The 27,209-nt window shown below is 49.7% G+C and overlaps 1 protein-coding gene and 1 pseudogene across 1 annotated transcript in view; one reads left to right on the forward strand and one right to left on the reverse strand.

Annotated features, from left to right (window-relative positions):
• Positions 1 to 15,329: 15,329 nt before the first annotated feature.
• LOC100579997 lies at positions 15,330 to 16,406 on the reverse strand (annotated as a pseudogene).
• A 6,547-nt stretch (positions 16,407 to 22,953) lies between these two features.
• The window catches only part of LOC100583444 (general transcription factor II-I repeat domain-containing protein 1-like), a 49,875-nt gene continuing 45,619 nt past the window's right edge, over positions 22,954 to 27,209 (forward strand). Inside the window, exons 1-2 of the mRNA XM_030796736.1 lie at positions 22,954 to 22,992; positions 23,505 to 23,585. Coding sequence (XP_030652596.1) covers positions 22,962 to 22,992; positions 23,505 to 23,585 — 112 coding nt within the window. The 5' untranslated portion in view covers positions 22,954 to 22,961. The remainder of the gene's footprint in view (positions 22,993 to 23,504; positions 23,586 to 27,209) is intronic.

Raw genomic sequence — 27,209 nt, forward strand, 5'->3', positions numbered from 1 at the left:
TCATACCTGCAGTCCCCATACTTTGGGAGGCTGAGGTGGGTGGGTCACCTGAGGTCAGGAGTTTGAGACCAGCCTGACCAACTTGGTGAAACACCGTCTCTACAAAAAACACAAAAATTAGCCGGACATGGTGGCGCATGCCTGTAATCTCAGCTACTGGGGGGGCTGAGGCAGGAGAATCACTTGAACCTGGGAGGTGGAGGTTGAAGTGAGTCGAGATCGCGCCATTGCACTGCAGCCTGGGCAACAAGAGTGAAACTCTGACTCATAAAAAGGAAAAGAAACTCAATCATCAATATTTACCTGCTAATAAGATTGACCCAGGAATAATAGAGCAGATAAAACCCAGCAGATTAAACTTCATTCAAGTACTTAGGCATAGTGCAAGCCACCACAGTGTGTCTGAACATCGTGGAGGCAGTGGTCACTATTCTTGCACTGATGAAGATGACTGAGTATGGGATGGGGAATGGCAGGGGCAATGGAGAGTGCCAGGACTGCAGCTCAGAGCCAGGCTTTTCCATCAAGGACTTAACAGCCACACCTGTCACCTCTAGCTAGAAAAACATTTTAGTAGAAATGTCATTTTATTGTTTTAATTCCAGAAATGACTACAGTGGCAAATAGAACTTACATTTTTGTTGTTGTTGTTGTTGTTGCAGAGTCTCGCTCTGTCACCCAGGCTGGAGTGCAGTGTCGTGATCTCGGCTCACTGCAGCCTCTGCCTCCCAGGTTCAAGTGATTCTCCTGCTTCAGCCTCCCGAGTAGCTGGGATCACAGGTGCCCGCCACCATGCTCGGCTAATTCTTTGTATTTTTAGTGGATACGGGGTTTTGCCACGTCTGCCAGGCTGGTCTCGAACTCCGGACCTCAGGTGATCTGCCCGCCTCAGCCTCCCAAAGTGCTGGGATTACAGACATGAGCCACCACACCTGGCCTAAAACTTACTTTTTACCAACAAACTTGATTTTATTACTCCCACGGACGATCCTTTCAAGTCATGGAATTCCAAACCAGGAGGGCTTCAAAAGGGAATCCTGTCTGGCAAACCTTCTACATACAGGAACTCGGGGTTTGATTCAAACACAGGATATGGTTCTTTTACTGCCTCAGTGAGTCCAAGAGCTTAAGCTGAAAGTGCAAAAGAACATAATTTGTGGAAAATAAAATTTGACACAGACATTCTTTTATCTGTATCTGCATTCTCAAGTACATTATGGACAAGTTCCCTACAATCAAGCAATATCCACTTCATATTGAAGGCATTTTGCTTAGGATATTGGGCAAATCTGAAGAACAAGCCTAAAACATAAGTACTTTTGGGAGGAACATTTTAACCCTTTCACTCAAAAGGAGAGTTATGTTAGTAGCCAAAATGATCTCTGTGTTCTAAGCAGAAATGACCGAACGCCATTCCACACACCAGTGGCCCCTGGCAGCCTTTGCATTCCACCAAGAGGCAGGGTAGCTGTTCAAAGACAGGTGGTGTCTATGATGCAACTAAGCAGCACTCAGTAAGTTCATGTCATCAGACACACAGTAGACAGGATTCCTGATAAGAGACAGGAAACATCAGCACCAGGTATTGAGATAACGGACAGGAATGCCCCGGGCATGCTGTGAGTGCTCCCCAGTCCTTACTTCCTTCTCCATGACAGATACACCCAAAACTGAAACACACTTTCTTGCTGAGCCTGTTCAGAATCGTTCAAGACAGCACTCCAGGAAACCTCTGTCAACACATCTAAGTATTTGCCACACGTGTTAGCCAGATTTGAAGTACAGAGAGTGGAATGACACTTATCCCAACGCCACCCTTCCTCTCCCATCCTGACACATGAGAAAGCTGAATCCAAGAGAAATGAAGTCACCTGCTTGGTTTCAACAGCAAGTGTAATAGTAGAAATAAATCAAAGCCTGTTTTCTGGGACCTTCCTTTTTTAGGTCCTAAACTTCTATAATTCATTCAGACATAACCCTTCACTGATAACGTTATTAAATGAAAGACCAACAGTAGGGGAAGGACTATGAGTCCCTTCATGTTCATATGAAAGGGCAAGACTCTTATCTCCAAAAAATAAAAAATAAAAAAATATTTCAATTAAAAAAATAGTGTGATGGTCTTTGGCAATGTTTAAATAGAAAAGAGTATCACTTTCAAATAAGCTGACACTTTCTGAACATGTAATAACCAGGGTCACAGAATCACAGAGGCCAGTGAGAAGATTAAAAAGTACCCGTCAGCCCCAGTGACACATACACCACCAGGAAAATTTCCTGTTCCTGTCGCTCCAACGAATCCACAGCAAAATAATGTTGGCAAGTGACATGATCTGCCTCTCCTACCTCCAGGCAGCCACAGGGAAAGTGAAGAGCTAAGGGACCATTCCCTGTGTCATTGATAAGTGAGGCTCAATGGGAAACACGAAGCATGAGGGGCACCCAAAGTTAGGTGACAAGTTCAGTATCTCCCCTTTGTCTTCCTGCTTCAGGTATTATCTGCATCTTCCGCTCTTTTCATGACAAAGAAAGCAGCAGCAATAGCAATAGCATGTCTAAATGTGGCACTACCCATCGAGCATCATGGAATTTAATACAGAAGTTTAGGGGTGGGGGAGGGGGGAGGGATAGCATTAGGAGATATACCTAATGATAAATGATGAGTTAATGGGTGCAGCACACCAACATGGCACATGTACACATATGTAACAAACCTGCACATTGCACACATGCACCCTAAAACTTTAAGTATAATAATAAAAAAAAAATTAAAACACTTGTTCTACAAGTTCTCATTCATGGATGACTTGAATATGGAGGAGGAAATATAGTACAATTTAAGGAAAGAACTGAACTGGAACACATTCCTTCCCATAACACATGCACTGTGTTACGGTTTTCTGATTCATCTTCATGATAAATTAGCCAAAGGGTCTTGGGTGAGTCACTTAACCTCTCTGGACCCCAGTTTCCTCATTTATAAAGCCAGAAGCCCAACAAAAGAGCTACTGAGACTCTTCTCTGGTTGAAGTAAGGAGTCGCAGAGGCAGAGCCTGCCTCTTTTGACCTATTTGCTCCCAGATTTTCTTCTGGCAATGCCAGTGTTCCTTGGGGCCCCTCTTTGGAACTCAGGTTTCTCAAACCACTGAACGTAGCTCATCTAGAAACAATCTGTGGTCAATCCCATTACTGGATTTATATCCAAAGGGATAAAAATCATTCTATTTTAAAGACACATGCACGCATATGTTCATTGCAGCCGTATTCACAACAGCAAAGACATGAAATCAACCTAAATGCCATCAGTGGTAGACTGGATAAAGAAAATGTGGTACATATACACTATGGAACACTATGCAGCCATAAAAAAAGAACAAGGTCATGTCCTTGGCAGGAACATGGATGGAGCTTGAGATCATTATCCTCAGCAAACTAACACAGAAACAGAAAACCAAATACTGCATAATTCTCACTTATAAGTGGGAGCTAAATGATGAGAACACATGGACACATAGAGGAGAGCAACACATAATGGGACCTTTTGAAGGGTGGAGGGTGGGAGGAGGGAGAAGATCAGGAAAAATAAATAATGGATACTAGGCTTCACACCTGTGTGATGAAATAATCTGTACAATAAACCTCTATGACGCAAATTTACCTATATAACAAACCTGCACTGTACTCCTGAACTTAAAATAAAAGTTAAATTTAAAAAAGGAAAAAAAAAAAAAAAAAGAAGTTTATACAACCCTGGGAGCTTTCAGAACCTGGTATCCTACCACGTACATCCAAGTTTTCTAAAGCTCTTGACCAGGTAGTAGACTATGAGCCCCCAGGAGTTCACGCAGGTTTTCTGGGGTCTTCACACTGCTAACCACAGTCATGGCAACGCCTTCATTGCCTTTTTAAACAATTGTTTTCCCAATTGCCCCCTTAAAATTGGGCAGTTTAGGCTGGGTACGGTGGCTCACGCCTGTAATCCCAACACTTTGGGAGGCCAAGTGGGCAGATCACTTGAGGTAAGGAGTTTCAGCCTGGCCAACATGGTAAAACCCTGTCTCTACTACGAAATACAAAAATTAGCTGAGCATGGTGGTGGATGCCTGTAACCCCAGCTGCTCGGGAGGCTGAGGTATGAGGTATAAGAATCCCTTAAACCCAGAAGGCGGAGGTTACAGTGAGCCGAGATAGTTACCAGTGCACTCCAGCCTGGGCAACAGGAGTGAAACTCCATTACAAAAAAAAAAAAGAAGCAGGCCCAAATCTTTTTTTTTTTGAGATGGAGGCTTACTTTGTCACCCAGGCTGGAGTGCAGTGGCGCAATCTCAGCTCACTGCAAGCTCCACCTCCCGGGTTCACACCATTTTCCTGCATCAGCCTCCCGAGTAGCTGGGACTACAGGCGCCCGCCACCACGCCCGGCTAATTTTTTGTATTTTTAGTAGAGACAGGGTTTCACCATGTTAGCCAGGATGGTCTCGATCTCCTGACCTCGTGATCCTCCCGCCTCAGCCTCCCAAAGTGCTGGGATTACAGGCGTGAGCCACCGCACCCCACCAGGCCCAAATCTTAAAGTAAAACTTTTAGCACAGAAAATAAGAATTGGTGAGAATTCCATTCCCTGGTTACTTACCCCATAGGCTGAAGAAATGCCTCTGCCTCTAAGGATCAGGGCATTCTGTTTTTGATGGCAGAACCTAAGTCAGAATGCAGCACAATCCCTGAAAAGTGACAACATCAGGGTGAGTTATCCTGACCTTGAGATTGCTTCTCTAGCTCTTTCATTAAAAAAAATATATATATATATATATATATGTGAGTGTCCCCAAACTTTTCTTTTCTTTTCTTTTTAGTCTTGCTCTATCCCCCAGGCTGGAGTGCAGTGGTGCAATCTCGGCTCACTGCAACCTCCGCCTACTGGGATCAAGCAGTTCTGATGCCTCAACCTCCCAAGTAGTGGGGATTGCAGGTACATGCCACCATACCCGGCTGATTTTTGTATTTTTAGTAGAGATGGGGTTTCACCATGTTGGCCAGGCTGGTCTCGAACTCCTGAACTCAAGTGATCCGCCTGACTCAGAAGCCCAAAGCGCTGGGATTACAGGCGTGAGCCACCGCACCTGGCCTTCCGCTCTTTCTTATTTTGCCCACCTAACATAAGAAAACTAAGCTAAAATACATTTTTTACGCAAACCAAAAGGAAGCTCTCTAGGTGGTATGGCTACTTTACTCAGGAGACTTGAACTTTCCTTGACCCAAAAATGGCTATCTGGAAATCAGCATCCTCGGAGTACATACACTTCAGATGCAAACTAGAATACATCAGTGTAAACTAAGGAAGTCCACAGCCTTTGCTTGAGTAAAACTAGATGCAACAGGCCAGGCGCCGTGGCTCACGCCTGTAATCCCAGCACTTTGGGAGGCCGAGGCGGACAGATCACAAGGTCAGGAAATCAAGACCATCCTGGTTACCACGGTGAAACCCCGACTCTACTAAAAATACAAAAAAATCCGGGCGTGGTGGCGGGCTCCTGTAGTCCCAGCTACTCGGGAGTCTGAGGCAGGAGAATGGCATGAACCCGGAAGGCGGAGCTTGCAATGAGCTGAGATCGCGCCACTGCACTCCAGCCTAGGCGAAAAAGCGAGACTCCGTCTCGGGGGGGTGGGAAAAAAAAAAATACACCAGGTGTACACCACGCCTGGCTAATTTTTGAAACTTTTCTACAGATGGGGTTGCATCACGTTGCCCAGGCCAGTCTCGGACTCCTTAGACCAAGCCATCCTCCCGCCTCGGCCTCCCAAAGTGCTGGGATTATAGGGTCCAGCCAGCCTCATGTTTTCTTTAAGAAGTCCCTCCCTGTCGCACCCTTGGATAGTTTATTTTTTCATTTTTTTAGACAGGGTTTACCTCAGTCTCACAGGATGAAGTGCTGTGATGGGATCATAGCTCATGGCAGCCTTGAACCTTGGGGTTCAAGGAGCTGGGAAGTTCAGGTGAAACTACTGAGATGGGGTCGCGCCATGTTGCTCAGGCTGCTCTTTAACTCCTGGCCTGAAGGGATCCTTCCGCCTCGGCCACATGCAGACATAGTTTTCTAGTTTTGACCCACATAAACACTGTGCTGGGTCGGAGTTTGTCAACTACCCATCTCCAGCCAGCAACACAAAGGACCTGGCAGGGAGGTCGCAGTTACCAGGCTCCACTCTAAGGAGAAAACAGCCTAGCTCCACGCACTGTACCATCACTGTAACGTCGCGGAAGGCCCAGTGCTGTGACGCCGCCGAAGACACGCGCCTGTGACGTCGACGAAGGCCCGCCCCTGTGATGTCACCAGATACGCGCCCAATCGGAACTCGAGGCGGGGCTGCGGGGGGTGGGGGTGGGGCTTCCAGAAGCGCGCATGCGCAGACGGGTGGCCACAGGCAGCTGGTCAGCTTCTACAGGCTCAGACCCGGCGGCAGGCACCAATAAGCTACAAGGCGAGCTTTACCACTGCCTGGATTACTACTACCTGCACGACTTCCCGGCCTGCGCGTTGGGCGCAGCAAGGGCTTGACGCTACTCGAGCACGCGCTGCGCACCAACCTGCTGGTGCCTGGCGGGCGCAAGCACAAGGTGGCGCAGAAGCTCCTCAGTGGACAGCACAAGCCCGCTAGAGCCGGCTACAGCCCTTGCCAGGCACTGGCCTCACCTGAGGCTGTGTAGGTGCGGCCCTCAACACCTAACCCAGCCAGGTACCAGGGACCACAGCAGCGTCTCCTGCCGCCCAGCGCCGCTCATCCTGGGCAGGGTTGGCCCCCTCTGAGGCTGCCCGCGTTAGGGAGCTGCACCCCCTAGCTTGACCTCTGATGGCTGTTGCAGCAACATTAAAAGCTTTGGAAATTTGTAGGGTGGTAGAAGGGGCTAGGAAAGGAAGAAAACATCTTATTAAAAATAAAAGCGATCGGGCCAGGCGTGGTGGCTCACATCTGTAATCCCACCACTTTGGGAGGCCAAGGGAGGTGGAGCACGAGGTCAGGAGTTCAAGATCATCCTGGCCAGGATGGTGAAACCCCGTCTCTACTAAAAATACAAAAGTTAGCAGGGCGTGGTGGCGGGCACCGATAATCCCAGCTACTAGGGAGGCTGAGGCAGAGAATTGCTTGAACCCGGGAGACGGAGGTTGCAGTGAGCCGAGATCGCTCCACTGCACTCCAGCCTGGGCGACAGAGCCAGACTCCATCTCAGAAAGAAAAAAAGAATTGCTTGAACCTGGGAGGTTAAGGTTACAGTAAGCCGACATTACGCCACTGCACACCAGCCTGGGTGACAGGACAGGGTGAGATCATGTCTTTAAAAAAATATATATGCAAGTGAGAGCTTTTCTTCCAGTGCTCATGCTCAAACTGAGTAAAGTAATTTGGCCAGCCCGGTGGCTCAGGGGCCCTTAATTCCAGCACTTTGGGAGGCTGAGGTGGGCAGATCGCTTGAGCTGAGGAGTTCCAGACTAGCTTGGGCAACATGATGAAACTCTGTCTCTACAAAAATACAAAAAATTAGCTGGGCATGGTGGCGCGGGCTTGTAGTCCGCACTACTTGCGGGGCTGAGGCAGGAAGATCGCTTGAGCACAGGAGATGGAGGCTGCAGTGAGCAGTGATCTCGCCACTGCACTCCAGCCTGGGCGACAGAGTGAGACACTGTGTCAAAAAAGAAAAAGAAAGTAACTGATCTATGTTTTTGTCTGATTTCCTACAGGATACCAAAGGGCCTGTTCAAGGTATTTTCTGTAACTCCAACTGTAACTTGGTTCTAGAAGGAGAGAATCCATGTTTGGTCAACAAAACTTTTCGACCTGACTTCAGTTTACTGCTTCGGTATCTTTTCCTTACTAATTGATTGTTAATTAAGTTCTCCCTAGCAAGTATAAAAACCTCTGCCTCCTGGGTTCAAGAAGTTCTCCAACCTCAGCCTCCCCAGTAGCTGGAATTACAGGTGCCCACTACCACGCCCGGCTAATTTCTGTGTGTGTGTGTGTGTGTGTGTGTGTGTGTGTGTGTGTGTGTGTGTTGAGACGGAGTTGTTCTTGCTCTGTTGCCCAGGCTGGAGTGCAGTGGCGCGATCTCGGCTCACTGCAAGCCCCGCCTCCCGGGTTCACACCATTCTCCTGCCTCAGCCTCCGAAGTAGCTGGGACTACAGGCGCCCGCCACCACGCCCAGCTAATTTTTTGTATTTTTAGTAGAGACAGGGTTTCAACATGTTAGCCAGGATGGTCTAGACCTCCTGACCTCGTGATCCGCCCGTCTCGGCCTCCCAAAGTGCTGGGATTACAAGAATGAGCCACCGCACCCCGCCCACATTTTAGAAAACGAATTCTAAGGCACAGAGGGTTCAAGTACCTTTCCAAAGATGACATAGCTAATTAGACAGCAGACCAGGTGGCCTGACCCCAGGACTTTTGCCCTTGACCTCTACACTACCATGTTGAGCACAGCAGTAAATATTTCATACAGTTTTATCCAGATTTTTCCTGTTGGTTGTGGTAAACCACGTTTTGTTGTTTTGAGACAAGGTCTTGCTCTGTTCCCTAGGCTGCTAGTGTGCAGTGACACAAACATGGCTCACTGCAGCCTCAACCTCCTGGGCTCAGGCAATCCATTTCAGCCTCCCAAAGTGCTGGGATTACAGGAATGAGCCATCATGTCTGGCCCCACACTATATTTTAATGCTTTTTTTGAAAATGGAAACTTTTACCAATGACTCACTTCATTCAAACTAATGATAAGGAAATGATGTTATTCTCTTTTGTTTTGTTTTTGCATTTTTTTTTCTTTTTTGAGACAGGGTCTTGCTCTGTTGCCCAGGCTGGAGTAGGTAGTACAATCATGGCAGCCTCGACCTCCCAGACTCAAGCAATCCTGCCCCTGCTTCCCAAGTAGCTGAGACTACAGGTGCATGCTACCACGTTTGGCTAATTTTTGTTGTAGAGACAGAGAGTTTCACTATGTTGCCCAGGCTGGTCTCAAACTCCTGGGCTCAGCTATCCTCCACCCTCAGCCTCCCAAAGTGTTGGGATTACAGGCATGAGTCACTGTACCTGGTTGATGCTGTTCTTTTTAAATGCATTTTTACTTTTTTTTTTTTTTTTTTGAGACGGAGTCTCACTCCTTCTCCCAGGCTGGAGTGCAGTGGTGCAATCTCAGCTCCCTGCAGCCTGGTCTTGAACTCCTGACCTCAGATGATCCACCCACTTCGGCTGCACACAATGATTTTGCTCATTTTAGATACTAGAACTTTTTAATTAAAAAAAAAAATTCTTTTTTTGAGCTGCAGTGCAGTGGCATTATCTCGGCTCACTGCAACCTCTGCCTCCCAGGTTCAAGCGATTCTCCTGCCTCAGCCTCTTGAGTAGCTGGGACTATAGGCGCATGCCACCATGCCCAGCTAATTTTTGCATTTTTAGTAGAGACAGGGTTTTACCATGTTGGCCAGGATGGTCTCGATCTCTTGACCTCATGATCCGCCTGCCTCAGCCTCCCAAAGTGCTGGATTACAAGCATGAGCCACTGAGCCTAGCCAAAAAAGAAAAAAAAAAATTTTTGAGACAAAGTCTAACTCTGTCATGCAGGCTGGAGTACAGTGGCAGAGTCATAGCTCACTGCAGCCTCAACTTCCTTGACTCAGGTGATTCTCCCACCACAGTCTCCCAAGTAACTGGGACTACAGGTCCACGCCACCACACCTGGCTAATTTTTTTGTATTTTGTGGAGAAGGAGTTTTGCCACAGGCTGGTCTCAAACTCCTGGGCTCAACCGATCTTTCAGCCTCACCCTCCCAAAGTGCTAGAATTACAGGCATGAGCCACTGCTCCCGGCCTTTTTAATTCAATTTAAATTATAAATGTGATCACCATAGAAAATATGTGTATTATTTATCTGCTGCTATATAACAAATTACTTGAAACCTAGTGGCTTAAAATAAATACTTACGGCCAGGCACAGTGGCTCATGCCTATAGTCCCAACACTTTGGGAGGCCGAGGTGGGCAGATCGCTTGAGTCCAGCAGTTTAAGACCAGCCTGGGCAGCATAGTGAGACTCCATCTCTACAGAAAATGCAAACATTAGCCAGGCGTGGTGGTGCAAACCTGTGGTCCCAGCTACTCAAGAGGCTGATGCAGGAGAATCGCTTGAGCCCAGGAGGGAGAGGTTGCAGTGAGCAAAGATCACACCACCGCACTCCAGCCTGGGTGACAGACAGAGTGAGACTCTGTCTCAAAAATAAATAAATAAATAAATAAATAAATAAAAATACTTAGGATCTCCATTTCTGTGGGTCAGGAATTCAGGAGTGGCATAGCTGGGTCACTTGGGCTCAGGGTGTCTCATGACATTGCAGTCAAGCCATCCACTGAGACTGCAGTCACCTAAAGCCTGTTTCCAAGATGGCTCACTCATGTGACTGCTGACAGGAGGCCTCAGTTCCTGTCACATGAGCCTCTCTACAGGCTGCTTAGGTGTCATGGTGTGACAGCTGGCTTTCCCAAGTGAGTAATCAAAGAGTGAGCAAGGAGGAAGCCACAGTACCTTTTATGATGTAGTTTGCAAAGTTGCAAGCCATCACTTTTGCTTTTTCCTATCTGTCAGAAGGGAATCACGTAACCCAGCCCACACTAAAAGGGATAGGAACTGGGCTCCGCCTTTTGAAGAGAGTATCAGAGAATTTGGGGACATATTTTAAATGACCATACTATGTTTAATTATTGCAAGTACGGTCACTAGAAAAACTGGAAAGTAGGGACAAGCAAAAAAAAAAGTCACTTGTAATTCCGTGAATCAACGGATAACATTACTAGTTGGATGTACATAATTCCAATGTTCAAAATATATATTTTCTCAAAATATAAACACACTATATGTACTTTGGTGTAATCTGCTCTTTCATTTAATGTATGTATTATAAAAAATATCTTCCATGTCAAATATTCTTTCCTTTTTTTTTTTTTTTTTAAATTGAGATGGAACTTCATTCTTATCACCCAGGCTAGAGTGCAATGGTGCGATCTCTGCTCACTGCAACCTCTTCCTCACGGGTTGAAGCGATTTTCCCGCCTCAGCCTCCCTAGTAGCTGGGATTACAAGCATGAGCCACCAAGTCGAGCTAATTTTTTTTTTTTTTTTTTTTTTTTTTTTGAGACAGAGTCTCGCTCTGTCACCCACGCTGGAGTGCAGTGGTGCGATCTCGGCTCACGGCAAGCTCCGCCTCCTGGGTTCACACCATTCTCCTGCCTCAGCCTTCCGAGTAGCTGCGACTATAGGCGCCTGCCACCACACCCAACTAATTTTTTGTATTTTTTAGTAGAGACGGGGTTTCACCATGTTAGCCAGGATGGTCTTGATCTCCTGACCTCGTGATCCACCCGCCTTGGCCTCCCAAAGTGCTGGGATTACTGGAGTGAGCCACCGCACCCAGCCAAGCTAACTTTTTTGTGTTTTTAGTAGAGACAGGGTTTCACCATGTTGACTAGGCTAGTCTCAGACTCTTGACCTCAAGTGATCACCCACCTCGGCCTCCCAAAGTGCTGGGATTACAGGCATGAGCCACTGCACTTAGCCCCTCATAACATTTTTTAATGGTTGCATACATTTCATCATATGTATGTATCATAACTTATTTAATGAATTCTATTATAGGACACTTAGGTTGTTTACAGGTTTTCCCTGTTTTATACATTTTGTTAAATGAACATCCCTACAGCACATTTATTTGTACAGTCATGACTGTTTCTTAAATCCCTAGAAGTGAAATTTTTGGAACACAGTTTGCATAATTTTAAAACTTCAAATGCCTGTTACATAATTTGAGCAGAATTTTTACTGCAATAATCAAGAGACCATTTGGCCAAATTTCTTATCTATGACAACACCTGCAAAAGTTCAAATACTGATAACTGTAAGTGAATTTGTTGAGAGTGACTGAAATCACTATGGAATGAGAAATTGCTATAAAAATTTTACTAAAGAGTGAACTGGCTGGGCGCAGTGGCTCACGCCTGTAATCCTAGCACTTTGGGAGGCTGACGTGAGTGGATTGCCTGAGCTCAGGAGTTTGAGACCAGCCTGGACAACATGGTGAAATCCCATATGTACTAAAAATACAAAATTAGCCAGGCATGGTGGTGGGCACCTTTAATCCCAGCTACTTGGGAGGCTGAGGCAGGAGAATCCCTTGAGCCCAGGAAGCGGAGGTTGCAGTGAGCCGAGATCACACCACTACATTCCAGCCTGGGCGACAGAGTGAGACTCTGCCTCAAAAAAATAAAATAGGGAGATCTGAGTGTGTTACCAACACCACCACACACTACCAAACAGTTTTCCATAGTGGGTACACCAGTGTAAACTCCCATTAGAGCTGTATGAATTTCGGTTACACCACATCCTCCTAATCTTTGGCATTGTTAGTGCTTTCAGCTTTAGGATTTTTGGTGACTCTATAGAGGGATCTCTTAGTGGGTATTTTGTTTTTCGTTTTTGTTTTTGGGGTTTGGGGGTCTTTTTTTTTTGACAAAATATGTTCCAATTTAAAACAGTTCATTTCAGGAGAAAGATATGAAAAGTCAACTTCCATCAGTGTCTGGATTAAGGGTCAAGGCCAGCGGCCATGGGAATTGACACTGAGTCGCTCCTCAGCCCCTCCCATCCCCCAACATGCACGACACATGCATTTCAAATGGTAAAAGGTGTAAAAACAGCATGGTATAGAATATTCTTTCTTAAATAAGGTTGAAATTGTCTGAAATCAGGACAGTGTAATATATAGCTATCACTGGGTCCTGTCTGCCAGGCCAGCCGCAGGATCTGCTGCCACCACTGGGGGACATTGGCACAGGAATGCTCTTCTAGGGGAGCCGGGGGTACCCAGGGCGTGGGTCTTGCGGTGGCCATGGGTTGCTGCCGCCTGGGTGTGACATGGTCAGAGAAGGCGGTCGGCACTAACGAGAAAGCATTGGCAGGTGAGATTCACCAAGGTAAAAACACACACCCCACAGGTGGCCCCACACATGACAAGGGTGGGGGTCGGCTGCCCCTTCCCCGACATGGGGGTGTCACTGGCATGAGAACCACTGCCTGGGACTCTACTGGGACAGGCACCCCTGCCCCCGGCCTGTAACACCCACCTCTGCTTTTTTGAGGGGTCAAGAGATCAGGCACTCAGACCCAGAGGGCCCAGGCCAAGACGGTTTGGTGGCCCCAGCCTGGCTCTGGGATGCTTGGCACGGCCCCCTCCCCTGGAAGGGCTAATACTTAGCCCGGCGGCGCCCCAGCCTGCATGCTGGGTGATTCCATCCTCCGGCCAGGTTCAGGTCCCCTTGTGCGATCTGGGCCCTCAGAGATGCCACAAGTCCAGGCCCCCTAGAGGGGTCCACTGCCAGCAGTGGATGCACCGGCCCCGCCAGGGGTGGCACCATGTGCTCCCCGAGGGCACCGCTGGACCCCAGCACTCACCATGAGGGGCTTCTGGTGCCAACCCTCTTAAGTAGACACTTGGCACAAAAAAAGGACGCTTCCAGGAGAGACAAAAGAAGAAAAGTGGCATGGGGAAGCGAGGGGAGAGGGGGCGCCGCCCCGTTTCCCAGTGGGGCTGATCACCAGAAATGTACCTGCCCTGACCTGCACGCGTCTCCCCTGCCCCCTCCACGGGGCTCCCCCTCTTCTCCCCCCAGAAGCCAGCAGACAGCCCCTGTGCACGAGGAGGCCGGGGCAGGCCTGACAGTGGCAGGCGGGAACTGCTGGTCGGGGTGGTCTTATCTGGGGGCTGTTTCTTTTGTAATCTGTCAAGGCCAGAAGCAGTCATGCAGGGTCCCAGCATGGCAGCGGGCGAGAGCAGCACGGGCGATCCATCCCTGGGACAGCTATGGGAAGCCCAGACCCACAGAGCGCCACAGTGTTCAGTCAACAGCAGACGAAAAAGCCACCTCCCCAAAAAGAGTCCCCTCGTTCCCCACCTTCCGAGTCTTTCGGGGAGAACCAGTCTGGGTACCTCAGTGCCTAAAGGGGCCCCGGGAGGCAGTCCCTGGGGCTGTGGCTCAGTGCGCGGCTGTGGCCTGGCGGGCTCCCCCTCAGACCGTAGCCATGGCCAGCCAGGCCTGGAAGCTGCCAGGGCCGTGCCTGCCGCCACCTTCCACGCGCCCCTGGCCCAAGTGCGAGTGCTGGCTTCCCGCTCCTCGGGGGCGGGCACAAGTGCATGGGACAAGGCCATGCACGGAGCTGCCTGCCACGTCCCTCTCTCTACCTCTCAGGTACACACCTGAGAATATTCTGTAAAAGTCCCCAGCCCACCCTCACTTGTTTCCAAATTGGGGACAACACAAAGCAGAACAAAACGAAAAGAAATGCCCCCATCCAAGTGGCCTTTCTCTGGGTCTTACTGGGGGACCGTCCCTCCAGCTGCCAAGCCCACGTGAGCTCCAGTGGGGTGCACTCCAGCCAGGGCAGGGTGGCTGTGCAGCCCTCTGGAGCCCCCGGCAGCCCGAAGCTGCCAATGTTGCCCCTGGAGGCACAGCCCGGAGAAGCCTCGAGCCCCCATAACTCCAGCCCAGGGACCCTTCCCAGCCTCTGCAGAGGGACGGGGTACCCGGCCATAAGACAGGACCCTGGGCATTTCTTCAACCTGTGCAGTGAGGCGTTCTTTTTACCAAAAAAAAAAAAAAAATTTAGGCACTTCCCAGGGTGGGCAACTGAGGGAGGGCCCCACCCCCTCTTCAGGAGTCCAATGGGCAAAATACAGCATTGAGTTGTGAAAAGGAGAGGCGCACTGGGCGTCAGTAACTTAAAAAAAGGGGGGAAATGTTAGTCCCCAAGTCTCCATGCCTTTCGTGATGAAGAAGAAAAGAAGCGGGGAAGAGAAAGAAAAAGCATGTGGGGTTGGAAGGACAGCCGCTGGATGCTGCGGGGTGGGGACCCCCATGCTGGCTGGCAAGGGGCTTCGTGAGGCCCAGAGTCGCTGGGGACACGGGGCGCACGTGTGTTTTAGGTTTCGTTGGGTTTTTTCTTTTTTCTTTTTTCTTTTTTTTTTTAAGAAAAAAGCGAACCATAAGTCAAGGCCAGAAAAGGCTGCCTTTGACGTTGACAAAAGGTGAGAAGGTGCGCCAAGTGTGCGGACAGATATACATCCCCTGATAACTGTGAAATAAAAATCATTTGTTAAAAATATTTAAAAAAAAAAATCCTCCGCGGGCAGAGGCCCCCGCCCCGGCTCAGCAGCGCCGCCTGGCCGGCAGCCGCGGGTTGGGTGTGAAGGAAGGTTTGTCCGGGCCCTTGTCTCCGTCCCGTCTCCCTGGGCCTGGGCGCTTTCAGACCAAGTTGTACTCCTTGAGGCTGAGCTGCAGGATGGTGTCCTTCACGGCCGCGAACACGAAGCGGATGTTCTTCGTGTCGGTGGCGCACGTGAAGTGGGAGTCGATGATCTTGTCGCTGTCGGGGTTCATGTCCACTAACATCTTCAGGATGAACTCCCGCGCCGCCTGGGCGTCCTGCTGGGGCCCGTCGAACTCGGGGAAGTAGTCCACCAGGTGCGAGTACAGGATATTGTCCTCCAGCAGGTCCTTCTTGTTGAGGAAGAGGATGACGGAGGAGTTCTGGAACCAGGGGTAGTCGATGATTGTCCGGAACAGGGCTTTGCTCTCCTCCATCCGGTTGTCATTGTCTGACTACACCAGAACTTGGTCGTATTCACTGAGGGCGACGAGAAACAGGATGGACGTCAGGTTCTCAAAGCAGTGGATCCACTTCCTCTGCACCGACCGCTGTCCCCCAACATCCACCATCCTGAAGATGATGTCCTCCAGGTCGAAACCGGTGGTGGGAACGCGGACAGGCAGCACGTCCTGCTGGGTGGGCAGGTAGCTCGAGGTGGCGATGCAGTCAACGTCGGTCACGCAGTACTTGGCAGTACTTGGCTGGTCCGAGAGCTGGTACTCGCGCCTGCGGTCGTAGCACGCCTGGATGCCGGGGTCGTCCCATAGGGTCTTGATGGCGCTGACGTACCGATGCTCAAAGGTGGTCACCTTCTCCACGTCCACCTCTCGGATCAGGAGCGCATTGGCCTTGTTCTGCTCCTACTTGTAGAGGATCTTCAGCGTCTCCATGGTCCGGATCATGGCCTGCATGGCGGTGAAAATGTTCTGGTAGACGAGCTTGGCGAAGCCCCGCTTGTCCTCCTCTGAGTACCCGGCGCCATGGATGCATCATGCGCATCTGCTTGATGAAGGTGCTCTTCCCGCTCTCGCCCGTGAGGAGCAGCAGCAGCCTGAGCTGGCGCCGGGCGTCGCGCTCGTCCCCCGCAGCTTCTTCTGGATCTCGGCGTTGATCCGCTTGGACTCCTTCACCTTATGGCTCAGGCAACACGCCAGCATGGACTCCAGGGTCATCGTCCCGGCCCCGGCTGCCACCCACCGGCCCCCGGCCCGGCCCTGGCCGGAGCCGCCTCGGCCGCCGCCCGCCTCGGCCCTCAGGCCTCAGCCGCCGGCCCTCGGCCCCCGGCCGACCCGCCCCGCCCCGCCTCGACCGATGCCTGCGAGCCGCCAGGTTCCCGCTGGGGCAGCGCCAGCCTCGGACTCCCGCTCGGCTGCTTAGCCTGCGCCGCCGCCGCAGCCACCGCCAACCGCAGCCACTGCAGCCGAGCGACAGCACCCGAGTTGGGTTTTTTTTTTTTTTTTTTTTTTTTGAGACGGAGTCTCAAAAAAAGGCTGGAGTGCAGTAGCGCGATCTCGGCTCACTGCAATCTCTGCCTCCTGGGTTCCAACGATTCTCCTGCCTCAGCCTCCCAAGTAACTGGGATTACAGCCGCCCGCCACCACACCTGGCTAATTTTTTTGTATGTTTAGGAGAGACAGCGTTTCACCGTGTTAGCCAGGATGGTCTCGATCTCCTGACCTCGTGATCCGCCTGCCTCGGCCTCCCAAAGTGCTGGGGTTACAGGCGTAAGCCACCGCACCTGGCCTAATTTTAGTATTTTTATTAGAAACTGGGTTTCACCGTGTTGGCCAGGCTGGTCTCGAATTCTTGACCTCAAGTGATCTGCCCACCTCAGCCTCCCAAAATGCTGTGATTACAGGCATGAGCCACCATGCCCTGCCAAAAGTTGCATTTTTTCCCCCGGGAGAGGAGTCTCATGCTGTCGTCCAGGCTGGAGTGCAGTGGTGTGATCTCGACTCACTACAACCTCTCCCTCCTGGGTTCAAGCAATTCTCCTGCCTCAGTCTCTCGAGTAGCTGGGATTACGGGTGCATGCCACCATGCGAGGCTAATTTTTTTGTATTTTTAGTAGACAGGGGGTTTCGCCATGTTGGCCAGGCTTGTCTTGAACTCCTGACCTCAGGTGATCCACCCACCACAGCCTCCTAAAGTGCTGGGATTACAGGCACGAGCCACCACGCCTGGCTCTTTTTCTATTTTTTTAAGAAAAGGAGTCTCACTATGTTGCCCAGGCTGGATTCAAACTCTCGGGCTCAAGCAATCCTCCTGTATCAGCCCCCTCAGGAGCTGCGATGACATGCACATGCCACTGTGCTTGGCAACTTTTCATATTTTTCCATTTCCACTGAATTGTAAATAAACTGAAGGCAAGGTCCAGAACCTGTGTGTTCTTGCAGGCTCACCAGCACTATAGATATGTAGCCTGAGCTGGACATATATTTATTTAGGGCATAGAACTTTATTTTCATTTTATTTTTTGTAGAGATGGGATCTCACTATGTTGCCCAGGCTGGTCTCAGACTCCTGGGCTTCCAGCGATCCTCCTGCCTCAGCCTCCCAAAGTGCTGGGATTACAGATGTGAGCCGCTGTGCCTGGCCTTAGGGCACAGAATTAATGCAGTGTGAAAGGAAGTGCATCTAGCCCAGTCCCCCACTGATGGATTCATCTACATTCACACAGACAAGGTAGGGAGTTCAGGATGAGTTGCTATTATTTACGAAGTGATGACGTTTCCACTTGAAATCATGGTCCTGTGCATTATTCATTCACGCCTCTAACTTTTCAAATCAGGAGACTAGAGGCCCTGCCCACCGCCCCCACAGCAAATGTCATGAGAATTTCAGGTCCATCCTGACAACCGTCCCCTCTCAGTGCCTGGGTGAGTTTCCTTGGCATTTAAGAATGCTTACCAGTCTTCTGGCTTCCACCCCAAATCCAAGAAGCAGATTTCTTTCAGCTTTATTGACTTTTTATTAAGGGAGCAAGCAATTTTCTCTGGAAGTGAAAGCATTCTGCAGATGCACAGTTCTGTAGAGGAAATGTAAACCAGACACCTACCCCACAGACAACTCACTTTTTTTTTTATGTATTTATGTATTTATGTATTTATTTATTTATTTATTTATTTATTTATTTTGAGATGGAGTATGGCTCTGTCACCCAGGCTGGAGTGCAGTGGTGCAATCCCGGCTCACTGCAACCTCCATCTCTCAGGTTTCAGCAATTCTCCTGCCTCAGCCTCCCGAGTAGCTGGGACTACAGGCGCATCCCACCATGCCCGGCTAATTTTTTTTTTGCATTTTTAGTAGAGATGGGGTTTCACCGTGTTAGCCAGGATAGTCTCAATCTCCTGACCTTGTGATCCGCCTGCCTCAGCCTCCCAAAGTTCTAGGATTACAGGCATGGGCCACTGCATCTGGCCCAACTCATTATTCTATTAAGGAGGGACAAGTCTCAGAACCTGCCAAGAGGGGGTGATTCTACCCCTGTAGCAAATTTAGAAAATATTAAAAAGGAAAATTAAAAGCACCTGTAACCTTCAAATCCAATGGTAACTACTGTTAAGATTTTGCTGTCTTTTTTTCCCATTTTCTCTTTTCTTTCCTTCCTTCCTCCCTCCCTGCCTACCTACCTTCCTATTTCTTTCCTTTTCTCTCCCTCCTACCTTCTCTGCTTCCTTTCTTTCATTTTTCTTTCTTTTTCCTTTCCTTTTTCCTTTCTTCTTTTTCTTTCTTCCCTCCCTCCCACTCTGCCTCCCTCCCTTCCTTCCTCCCTCTTCCCTCCCTATGGTTCTTCCTTCCTTCCTTCCTTCCTCCTTTCTTTCTTTTTTCTTTCTTTCTCTCTTTTCTTTCTTTCTCTTCCTTCCTTTTTCTCCTTTGCATTGTTCCTTTCTTTCTTTTCTTTCTTTCCCCCATCCTTCCTTCCCACCTGCCTGCCTTCTGTTTGCTTTGCATCAGATTTTAAAACACATTGGGAATGATGCTTAACATTATGCTAGGGCAGTTTTCTACATAGTTATACTTCAAAATTTTTTTAAAAAATAAATAACACAAATGGGTGTACCATAATTTAAACATTCACCTGTACAACTTAAACACTGAAATTTTTTATTCCTATAGTCAATATTTGTATGTGCATTTTTATATGTTGTTGATTATTATCTTAGGATAGATGTCTAGAAATGGAGTTAGTGTGCCAAAAAGTAAATTTTTTTTCTTTTTTTTTTTGAGGCAGAGTCACTCTGTCACTCAGACTGGAGTGCAGTGGTGTGACCAAAGCCCACTGTAGCTTCAGTCTTCTGGGCTATGCAAGCAATCCTCCAGCCTCAGCCTCCTGAGTAGCTGGAACTACAGGTGTGTACCACCATGCCCAAATAATATTTTTTAAAACTTCTTGTAGAGATGAGGTCTCACTGTATTGCCCAGGCTGGTCTTGAACTCCCGAGCTCAAGTGGTCCTCCTGCCTCAGCCTCCCAAAGTGCTGGGATTACAGGCAGGAGCCACCACCACTCCCAGCCTAAAAAGATTTTTAAGGCTTGTGACACACTGTACTGAATTGCTCTCTGGAAATGTTACCATTTTTGCTTATCATGGAGGTACAGTTTTCTGTACACTCATAGGCATAAAATACAATCCTAAATTTTTATCTTGGCCCCGTGTGGTGGCTCACACCTATAATCCCAGCACTTTGGGAGGCCAAGGTGGGAGGATTGTTTAGGCTCAGGAGTTTGAGACCAGCCCGGGCAACATAGGGAGACCTCATTTCAAAAAAAAAAACAAAAAACCAAAACTAAATTTTTCATTTTTGACAACTTCACAAATCTCAAATGACATTTATTACTAATGAAGATGAATATTTGTCATCCCTTGTTGGCCCTTTGTATGTCTAAATGGTGAATTGTTCATTCATGTCCTTGGTGCATTATTTAATGTTTTAAATGTTTTTTCTTTTTCTTTTTCTTTTTTTTTCTTTTTTGAGATGGAGTCTTACTTTGTCGCCCAGGCTGGAGTGCAGTGGGGAGATCTCAGCTCACTGCAAGCTCCGCCTCCCGGGTTCACACCATTCTCCTGCCTCAGCCTCCTGAGTAGCTGGGACTACAGGCACCCGCCACCACACCTGGCTAATTTTTTGTATTTTTAGTACAGGCGGGGTTTCACCATGTTAGCCAGGATGGTCTCGATCTCCTGACCTCGTGATCCACCCGCCTCGGCCTCCCAAAGTGCTGGGATTACAGGTGTGAGCCAACGCGCCCAGCCTAAATGTTTTTTCTCTATTTATTTGAAGAAGTTCTTTATATGTGAAGCTCATTAACCTTTTATCTGCCACGTGGAGTTTGTCACTTGTCTTCTTGGTTTTGATTTTAAAAAACCATTCATTCCTAGATGGGCATTACCCTTATTAAACAATGAATAGAATATGTGATATCCAATGATACATTTAAAACAAGACAACCAATATCTTGATGTACATAAAGACAAACTTCAGAAGACAAACATTAAATGTTTTAACATACATTTGAATAAACTTTACTTATAAATTGTTTAATTGGAAAGGGATTTGTGTTCAAAAAATGTTTTCACTGCTGGAAAAATAAATCTAACAAAACCAGTATGTGGAAACATTGATTTACAAAGCCAAAATATATCATATCTTAGTTTCATTTCCTGTATACCTTCAATGAGGTCCCCTCTTTTTCTTTTTTAACAGAGATGGAGGTCTCACCATGTTGTCCAGGATGGTCGTGAACTCCTGGCCTCAAGTGATCCTACTGCCTCGGCCTCCCAAAGGGCTAGGATAACAGGGCTGAGTCACTGCGCCTGGCTGAGGTTCTCATTAAAAGAAAATAGGCCAGGTGCAGTGGCTCACACCTGTAATCCCAGCCCTTTGGGAGGCCGAGGTGGGAGGATTACGAGGTCAAGAGATCGAGACCATCTTGGCCAACGTGGTGAAACCCCATCTCTACTAAAAATACAAAAAGTAGCCGGGCATGGTGGCGGGCGTCTGTAGTCCCAGCTACTCAGGAGGCTGAGGCAGGAGAATGGCATGAACCCGGGAGGCAGAGCTTGCAGTGAGCCGAGATCATGCCTCTGCACTCCAGCCTGGATGACAGAATGAGACTTCGTCTTAAAAAAAAAGAAAAAGAAAATAGAGGCCAGGAGCGGTGGCTTATACTTGTAATCCCAGCCCTTTGGGAGTCTGAGGCAGGTGGATCACCTGAGTTCAGGAGTTTGAGACCAGCCTGACCAACATGGTGAAACCCCGTCTCTACTAAAAATAAAAGAAATTAGCTGGGCATGGTGGCAGGCACCTGTAATCCCAGCTACTCGGGAGGTTGACGCAGGAGAACCACTTGAACCTGAAAGGCAGAGGTTGCAGTGAGCTGAGATTGTGCCATTGCACTCCAGCCTGGGTGACAGAGCGAGACTCTGTCTCAAAATAAATACACACCCATGCCAAGCCAGGCTTGGTGGCTCACTCCTGTAATCCCAGCACTTTGGGAGGCCAAGGTGGGTGGATCTCTTGACCCCTGGAGTTTGAGACCAGCCTAGGCAACATAGTGAGACCCTTGTCTCTACAAAAAATAAAAACTTAGCTGGGCGTGGTGGCTGGTACCTGTGGTCCCAGCTACTTGGGAGGTTGAAGTGGGAGGATTGCTTGAGCCTGGGAGGTCAAGGCTGCAGTGAGCTATGATTGCACCACTGCACTCCAGCCTGGACAACAGAGTAATGCCTTGTCTCAAAAATACAAACATGAAGCCAGGCATGATGGCTCACGCCTGTAATCCCAGGACTTTGGGAGGCTGAGGCAGGCAGATCACCTGAGGTCAGGAGTTTGAAACCAACCTGGCCAACATTGTAAACCCCATCTCTACTAAAAATACTAAAAATAATTAGCCGGGTGTGGTGGCACATGCCTGTAGTCCCAGCCACTCAGGAGGCTGAGGCAGGAGAATTGCTTGAATCCCAGAAGCAGAGGTTGCAGTGAGCCAAGATTGTGTCACTGCACTCCAGCCTGGGCAACAGAGCAAGACTCCGTCTCAAAAAAAAAATACATGGATGCATATATACATATACATACATACTACATGTATACATACATACCAACACCAGGTTCAATGCCTGTCCTGAGTGCCCACCAGACCCCAACCCCAGCAATCAGCTTGGCTACCATCCACCAACACCCCCCAAGCACGTTCTGACCTCTTAGCGGCAGGGGTGGGCCATTTATCCCAGAATCCCCACATCATATCAGGCCTCTCTCCGCAATTCTCTTGGAGGGAGGGAAACAACCAAATCATCCATCCCAGGGTCCCTGCCACCTTCATTCCCCAGCCCCCTCCCCAGATTCTTAACCCTTTTCAGGCCCTGCAGGTCTCAGTCCCCCACAAGCAGTGACCAAAATCCCACTGTGCCAAGCCCAGGAGCCCCAGAGCTCCCAGATGGTTAAGAAGGGGGATCCCCAGATGGTTCACCCCAGGACAGTGAACAGGTGCCTGGCTCGGCCACCCCTGGAGATTGTGGTCTCTGGAGACAAGGCAGGGGGAATCTGTCTCCCTGGTGGAGGTGGGGAGCACAATCCTGGAGGACCAGAGGTGATGGCGGCAGGGATGCCTTCTGCAGTGGCGACCGTGGTGGGCCCTGACTGCCTGGAGGAGCAAGGCTGGGGGCAGGGTGGCCCTGGACTTGGCTGACAGGTGTCATTTCCTGCTTCCCTTCACAGGTCAGACATGGGTGGCATGTCTGAAGACTGCAGGCCAGGTGAGAAGGAACAGGGCCCGCTGTGTGTGTCATGGGCCGGGAGGGCAACCACCAGCCTTGGGGAGGAGCTCAACTCAGCCCATGAGCCTGGAGTGCTAATGAGCCTCCTCTGCCCACCTGCATCTCCCAGGCCTCGCAGCGCCGAGGTGCAAGGCATGCTGGGAGCTTACTGGGGTCAGGGACATGGAGAGCTGGGTGCTGGCATCACCACTGCCTCCTGTTGATGCCCAGACCCAGGCTGCAGGCTCTTGGACCAGCAGCCTCCCCTCTGGGGGGCCTCAGTCACCGGGTCTGTAAATTGGAGCCTCTAAGCCTGGCTTGAGGGCCTGCCTGACCTCCTGTTCCAGTCTGGGCAGGAGCCAGGGGACTGACATGACTTGTCTTAAGCAGGGCCTCACTAACAAGTTACAGACATCAGTATGTTCTGGAAAGACTCACTCTGCCCGGGCAGGTTTGTGCCAGACTTGACCTCTTTCCTCCTGCCAGACGGATCCTTCCTTTCCTCCTTGCAGGAACCTCCAGGGAGCTGGGTTGGCTGAGGCCGATCAAAATTGAGCCAGAGGATCTGGACATCTTTCAGGTCACTGTCCCAGGTAAGCGACAGGCATCTGACCACCCCCTGCAGAAATCAGGGCCGTACCGTTAGCCTCCCGAGGGTCTGCCCTGATGAAGAAGAGGCCTCCAAGGCCACTGTTTCTCTCCGTGGATTCTGAGAGCCATCAGGGTATTGTGAATACTTTTTCTGACCACATCTGCCCCCTGTGTTGTGAATCAGTGTTCTTAGTTCTGATGTTCGAGAAGGTCCCCTCAAACTTCACCTCCCTGGCTTGGCTTCCCTGGGATTTGTGAGGCTGGAGAGAGAAAAAGGCATGAGCCTGAGAGGCTCCAAGTTGGACCCTTCCCCCTGCCAAGCCTCATTTTCCACATCTTCAGAGGAGAGAGTAGATTTGGGCACTGGAGCCTCAGTATGGGGTGACTGTTAGAAATCAAGAGGGTGCTGGATGCAGTGGCTCATGCTTGCAATCGGCATTTTGGGTGGCTGACACAGGAGGATTGCTTGAGGCTAGGAGTTCAAGACCAGCCTGGACAACATGGCAAGACTCCCATCTCTACTAAAAATACAAAAAATTAACCAGATGTGCTGGTGTATGCCTGTTGGTGTAGATTCTCAGTAGGCTGAGGCAGGAGGATCATAGGGCCCAAGAGTTGGAGGCCGCAGTGAGCTGTGATCGCACCACTGCACTCCAGCCTGGGCAACAGAGGGAGACCCTATCTCAAAAAAAAAAAAAAATGGCCGGGTGCAGTGGCTCACGTCTGTAATCCCAGCACTTTGGGAGGCCGAGGCAGGTGGACCACCAGAGGTCAGGAGTTTGAGACCAGCCTGGCCAACATGGTGAAACCCCATCTCTACTAAAAATACAAAAATTAGCCAGGCATGGTGGCTCACGTCTGTAGTCCCAGCTACTTGGGAGGCTGAGGCAGGAGAATCGCTTGAACCCGGGAGGCAGAGGTTACAATGAGCCGAAATAGTGCCACTGCACTCCAGCTTGGGCGACAGTGTGAGACTCCATCTCGAGCAAAAAAAAAAGAGAGAAAGAAAAAGACCCTTGCCTGTGGGGAGACTGGGCTGGGTGGGCCCTGAGGGACTGTGACAGGAGTATTGCAGGCAGAAGACACCCATGTCATTTGGAGTTTTGTCTTCAGACGCCTTGCCAACCTCTGAGGAAATGACAGAATCGATGCCTGGGCATCTGCCTTCGGAGGATTCTGGTTATGGAATGGAGGTGCTGACAGGTAAGAAATGGACCTGGGCTGGTGGTGATTGGGATTCATCTCCCCCAGGGAGCAAATGGAAAGGGGTGGGCCAGGCAGACCCCAGGCTTTTCTTGATTTTGACTGCCTCTAGTAGAGGAAGCCCAATATATGCCTAACCCCAATCCAAGGTTGGGTTCCTTTTGGAAACCTCAAGTAGGCTCTATTTATTTATTTAGAGACCTCGGTGTGATCTCGGCTCATTGCAACCTCCACCTCCTGAGTTCAAGCGATTCTCCTGCCTCAGCCTACTGAGTAGCTGGGATTACAGGCACGTGCCACCATGCCTGGCTAATTTTGTATTTTTAGTAGAGACAGGCTTTCGCCATGTTGGTCAGGCTGGTCTCGAACTCCTGACCTCAGGTGATCCACCTGCCTCGGCCTCCCAAAGTGCTGGGATTGCAGGCGTGAGCCACCGTGCCCGACCATAGGCCCCATTTCTAACAAGGATGCATGCTTCCCAGGAGCCACCTGTTGGGATTAATTTGTCCATTTATCCAACAACTATTTATTGAGCATCTATTGTGTACCAGGTCCCGTGTAAGGGGCTGGAGACAAAGCAGTGAACCAAGCAGAAGTCCCCACCTCCTGGGGTGCACATCCTCCTGTGAAGAGATAGACGGATAGTAATCAAATAAGTAAAATAGGCAGGCTAAGGTGGCTCGTGCCTGTAATCCCAACACCTTGGGAAGCCAAGACAAGGGGATTACTTGAGGCCAGGAGTTCAAGATCAGCCTGGGCAACATAGAGAGACCCATCTCTTAAATTTTTTGACATGGATCCTCACTCTGTCGCCCTGGCTGGAGTGCAGTGGTACGATCTCAGCTCACTGCAACCTCTGCCTCCCGGGTTCAAGCAGTTCTCCTGCCTCAATCTCCTGAGTAGCTGGGATTACAGGTGCCTGCCACCACGCCTGGCTAATTTTTTTGCATTTTTAGTAGACACGGGGTTTCACCATGATGGCCAGGCAGGTCTCAAACTCCTGACCTCAAATGATCCTCCTTCCTCGGCCTCCCAAAGTGCTGAGATCACAGGCGTGAGCCAACGCACCTGCCTCAACAAATATTTATTGAGCACCTACTGTGTACTAGGTCCTGTGTAAGGGGCTGGGGAAAAAGCAGTGGACCAAACAGATGTCCCCACCTCCTGGGGTACACATCCTCGTGTGGAGAGATAAGCAGTAAGCAAATAAGTAATATAGGCAGGGCAAGGTGGCTCACGCCTGGCTCACCTCCCAGGAAGGCCCTCAAAATGGCTCTGGCAGCTTTGCCCCCTACACAGGCATGGGACACAGGGGTTGAGATTCCTGGCCCTGTGGCACTGGGTGGCCTTACAGCAGCCATGTCTCTGCAGCCAAGGCCATTGGCATCTTGGAACCCGTCAAGGTGCCGTACTCCAAGTTTCTGATGCACCCAGAGGAGCTGTTTATGGTGGGGCTGCCTGAAGGCATCTCCCTCTGCAGGCCCAACTGCTTTGGGATCCCCAAGCTCTGGAAGATTCTGGAGGCCAGCAACAGCACCCAGTTTGTCATCAAGAGGTAAGGCCTGACCAGGTCCATGGGAGACAGCACCAGGCCTGCTCAGCACCTGGGGGCAGGAGCAGCACCAAATTGCTATCAAGCGATTCTTGTGCCTCAGCCACCTGAATAGCTGGGACCACAGGTGTGTGCCACCATGTCCAGCAAATTTTTTGATTGATTGATTGAATTGATTGATTGATTTTATTTTTTTAGAGATAGGGTCTGGCCATATTGCCCAGACTGTTCTCAAACTCCTGGACTCAAGCCATCTCCTGCCTGGGCCTCCCAAAGGGATTACAGGCGTGAGCCACTGCGCCTGGCCACTATTTCTTTCTTTTATTTTTTCTTTAGATAGAGTCTCACTCTGTCTCCCAGGCCGGAGTGCAGTGGTGTGATCTTGGCTCACTGCAACCACAGCCTCCTGGGTTCAAGCAATTCTCCTGACTCAGCCTCTCAAGTAGCTGAGACTACAGGTGCCCGCCACCACACCCAGCTAATTTTTGTATTTTTAGCAGAGACTGGGTTTCATCATGTTGGCTAGGCTGGTCTTAAATACTGACCTCAAGTGATCCAGCCACCTCAGTTCCCAAATGCTGGGATTAAGGCATGAGCCACCGCACCAGGCCTTTCTTTTCTCTCCTTTTTTTTTCTTTGACAGCAAGTTGTTAATGGGTTTGGCTGTAGTTGGCAGACATGAGGCTTCCCAGGCCTGCCAGACCCAAAGCCACCAAGCTGACCCCTCTCGCAGTCTCAGCAGAGCAGTGTTCAGTTTGCCCAGATGCAGAATGGGAATGTCCCATCAGCTCACGGGTTCTCCAGGCTGGCGTGTTAGTGTCCTGGGCCAGGGGCTGGGGGCAGTGCCCCATCGTCCCAGGATGGGAAAGTC

Source organism: Nomascus leucogenys, chromosome 17, assembly GCF_006542625.1.
Source record: "Nomascus leucogenys isolate Asia chromosome 17, Asia_NLE_v1, whole genome shotgun sequence".
In the NCBI taxonomy this organism is placed as follows: domain Eukaryota; kingdom Metazoa; phylum Chordata; class Mammalia; order Primates; family Hylobatidae; genus Nomascus; species Nomascus leucogenys.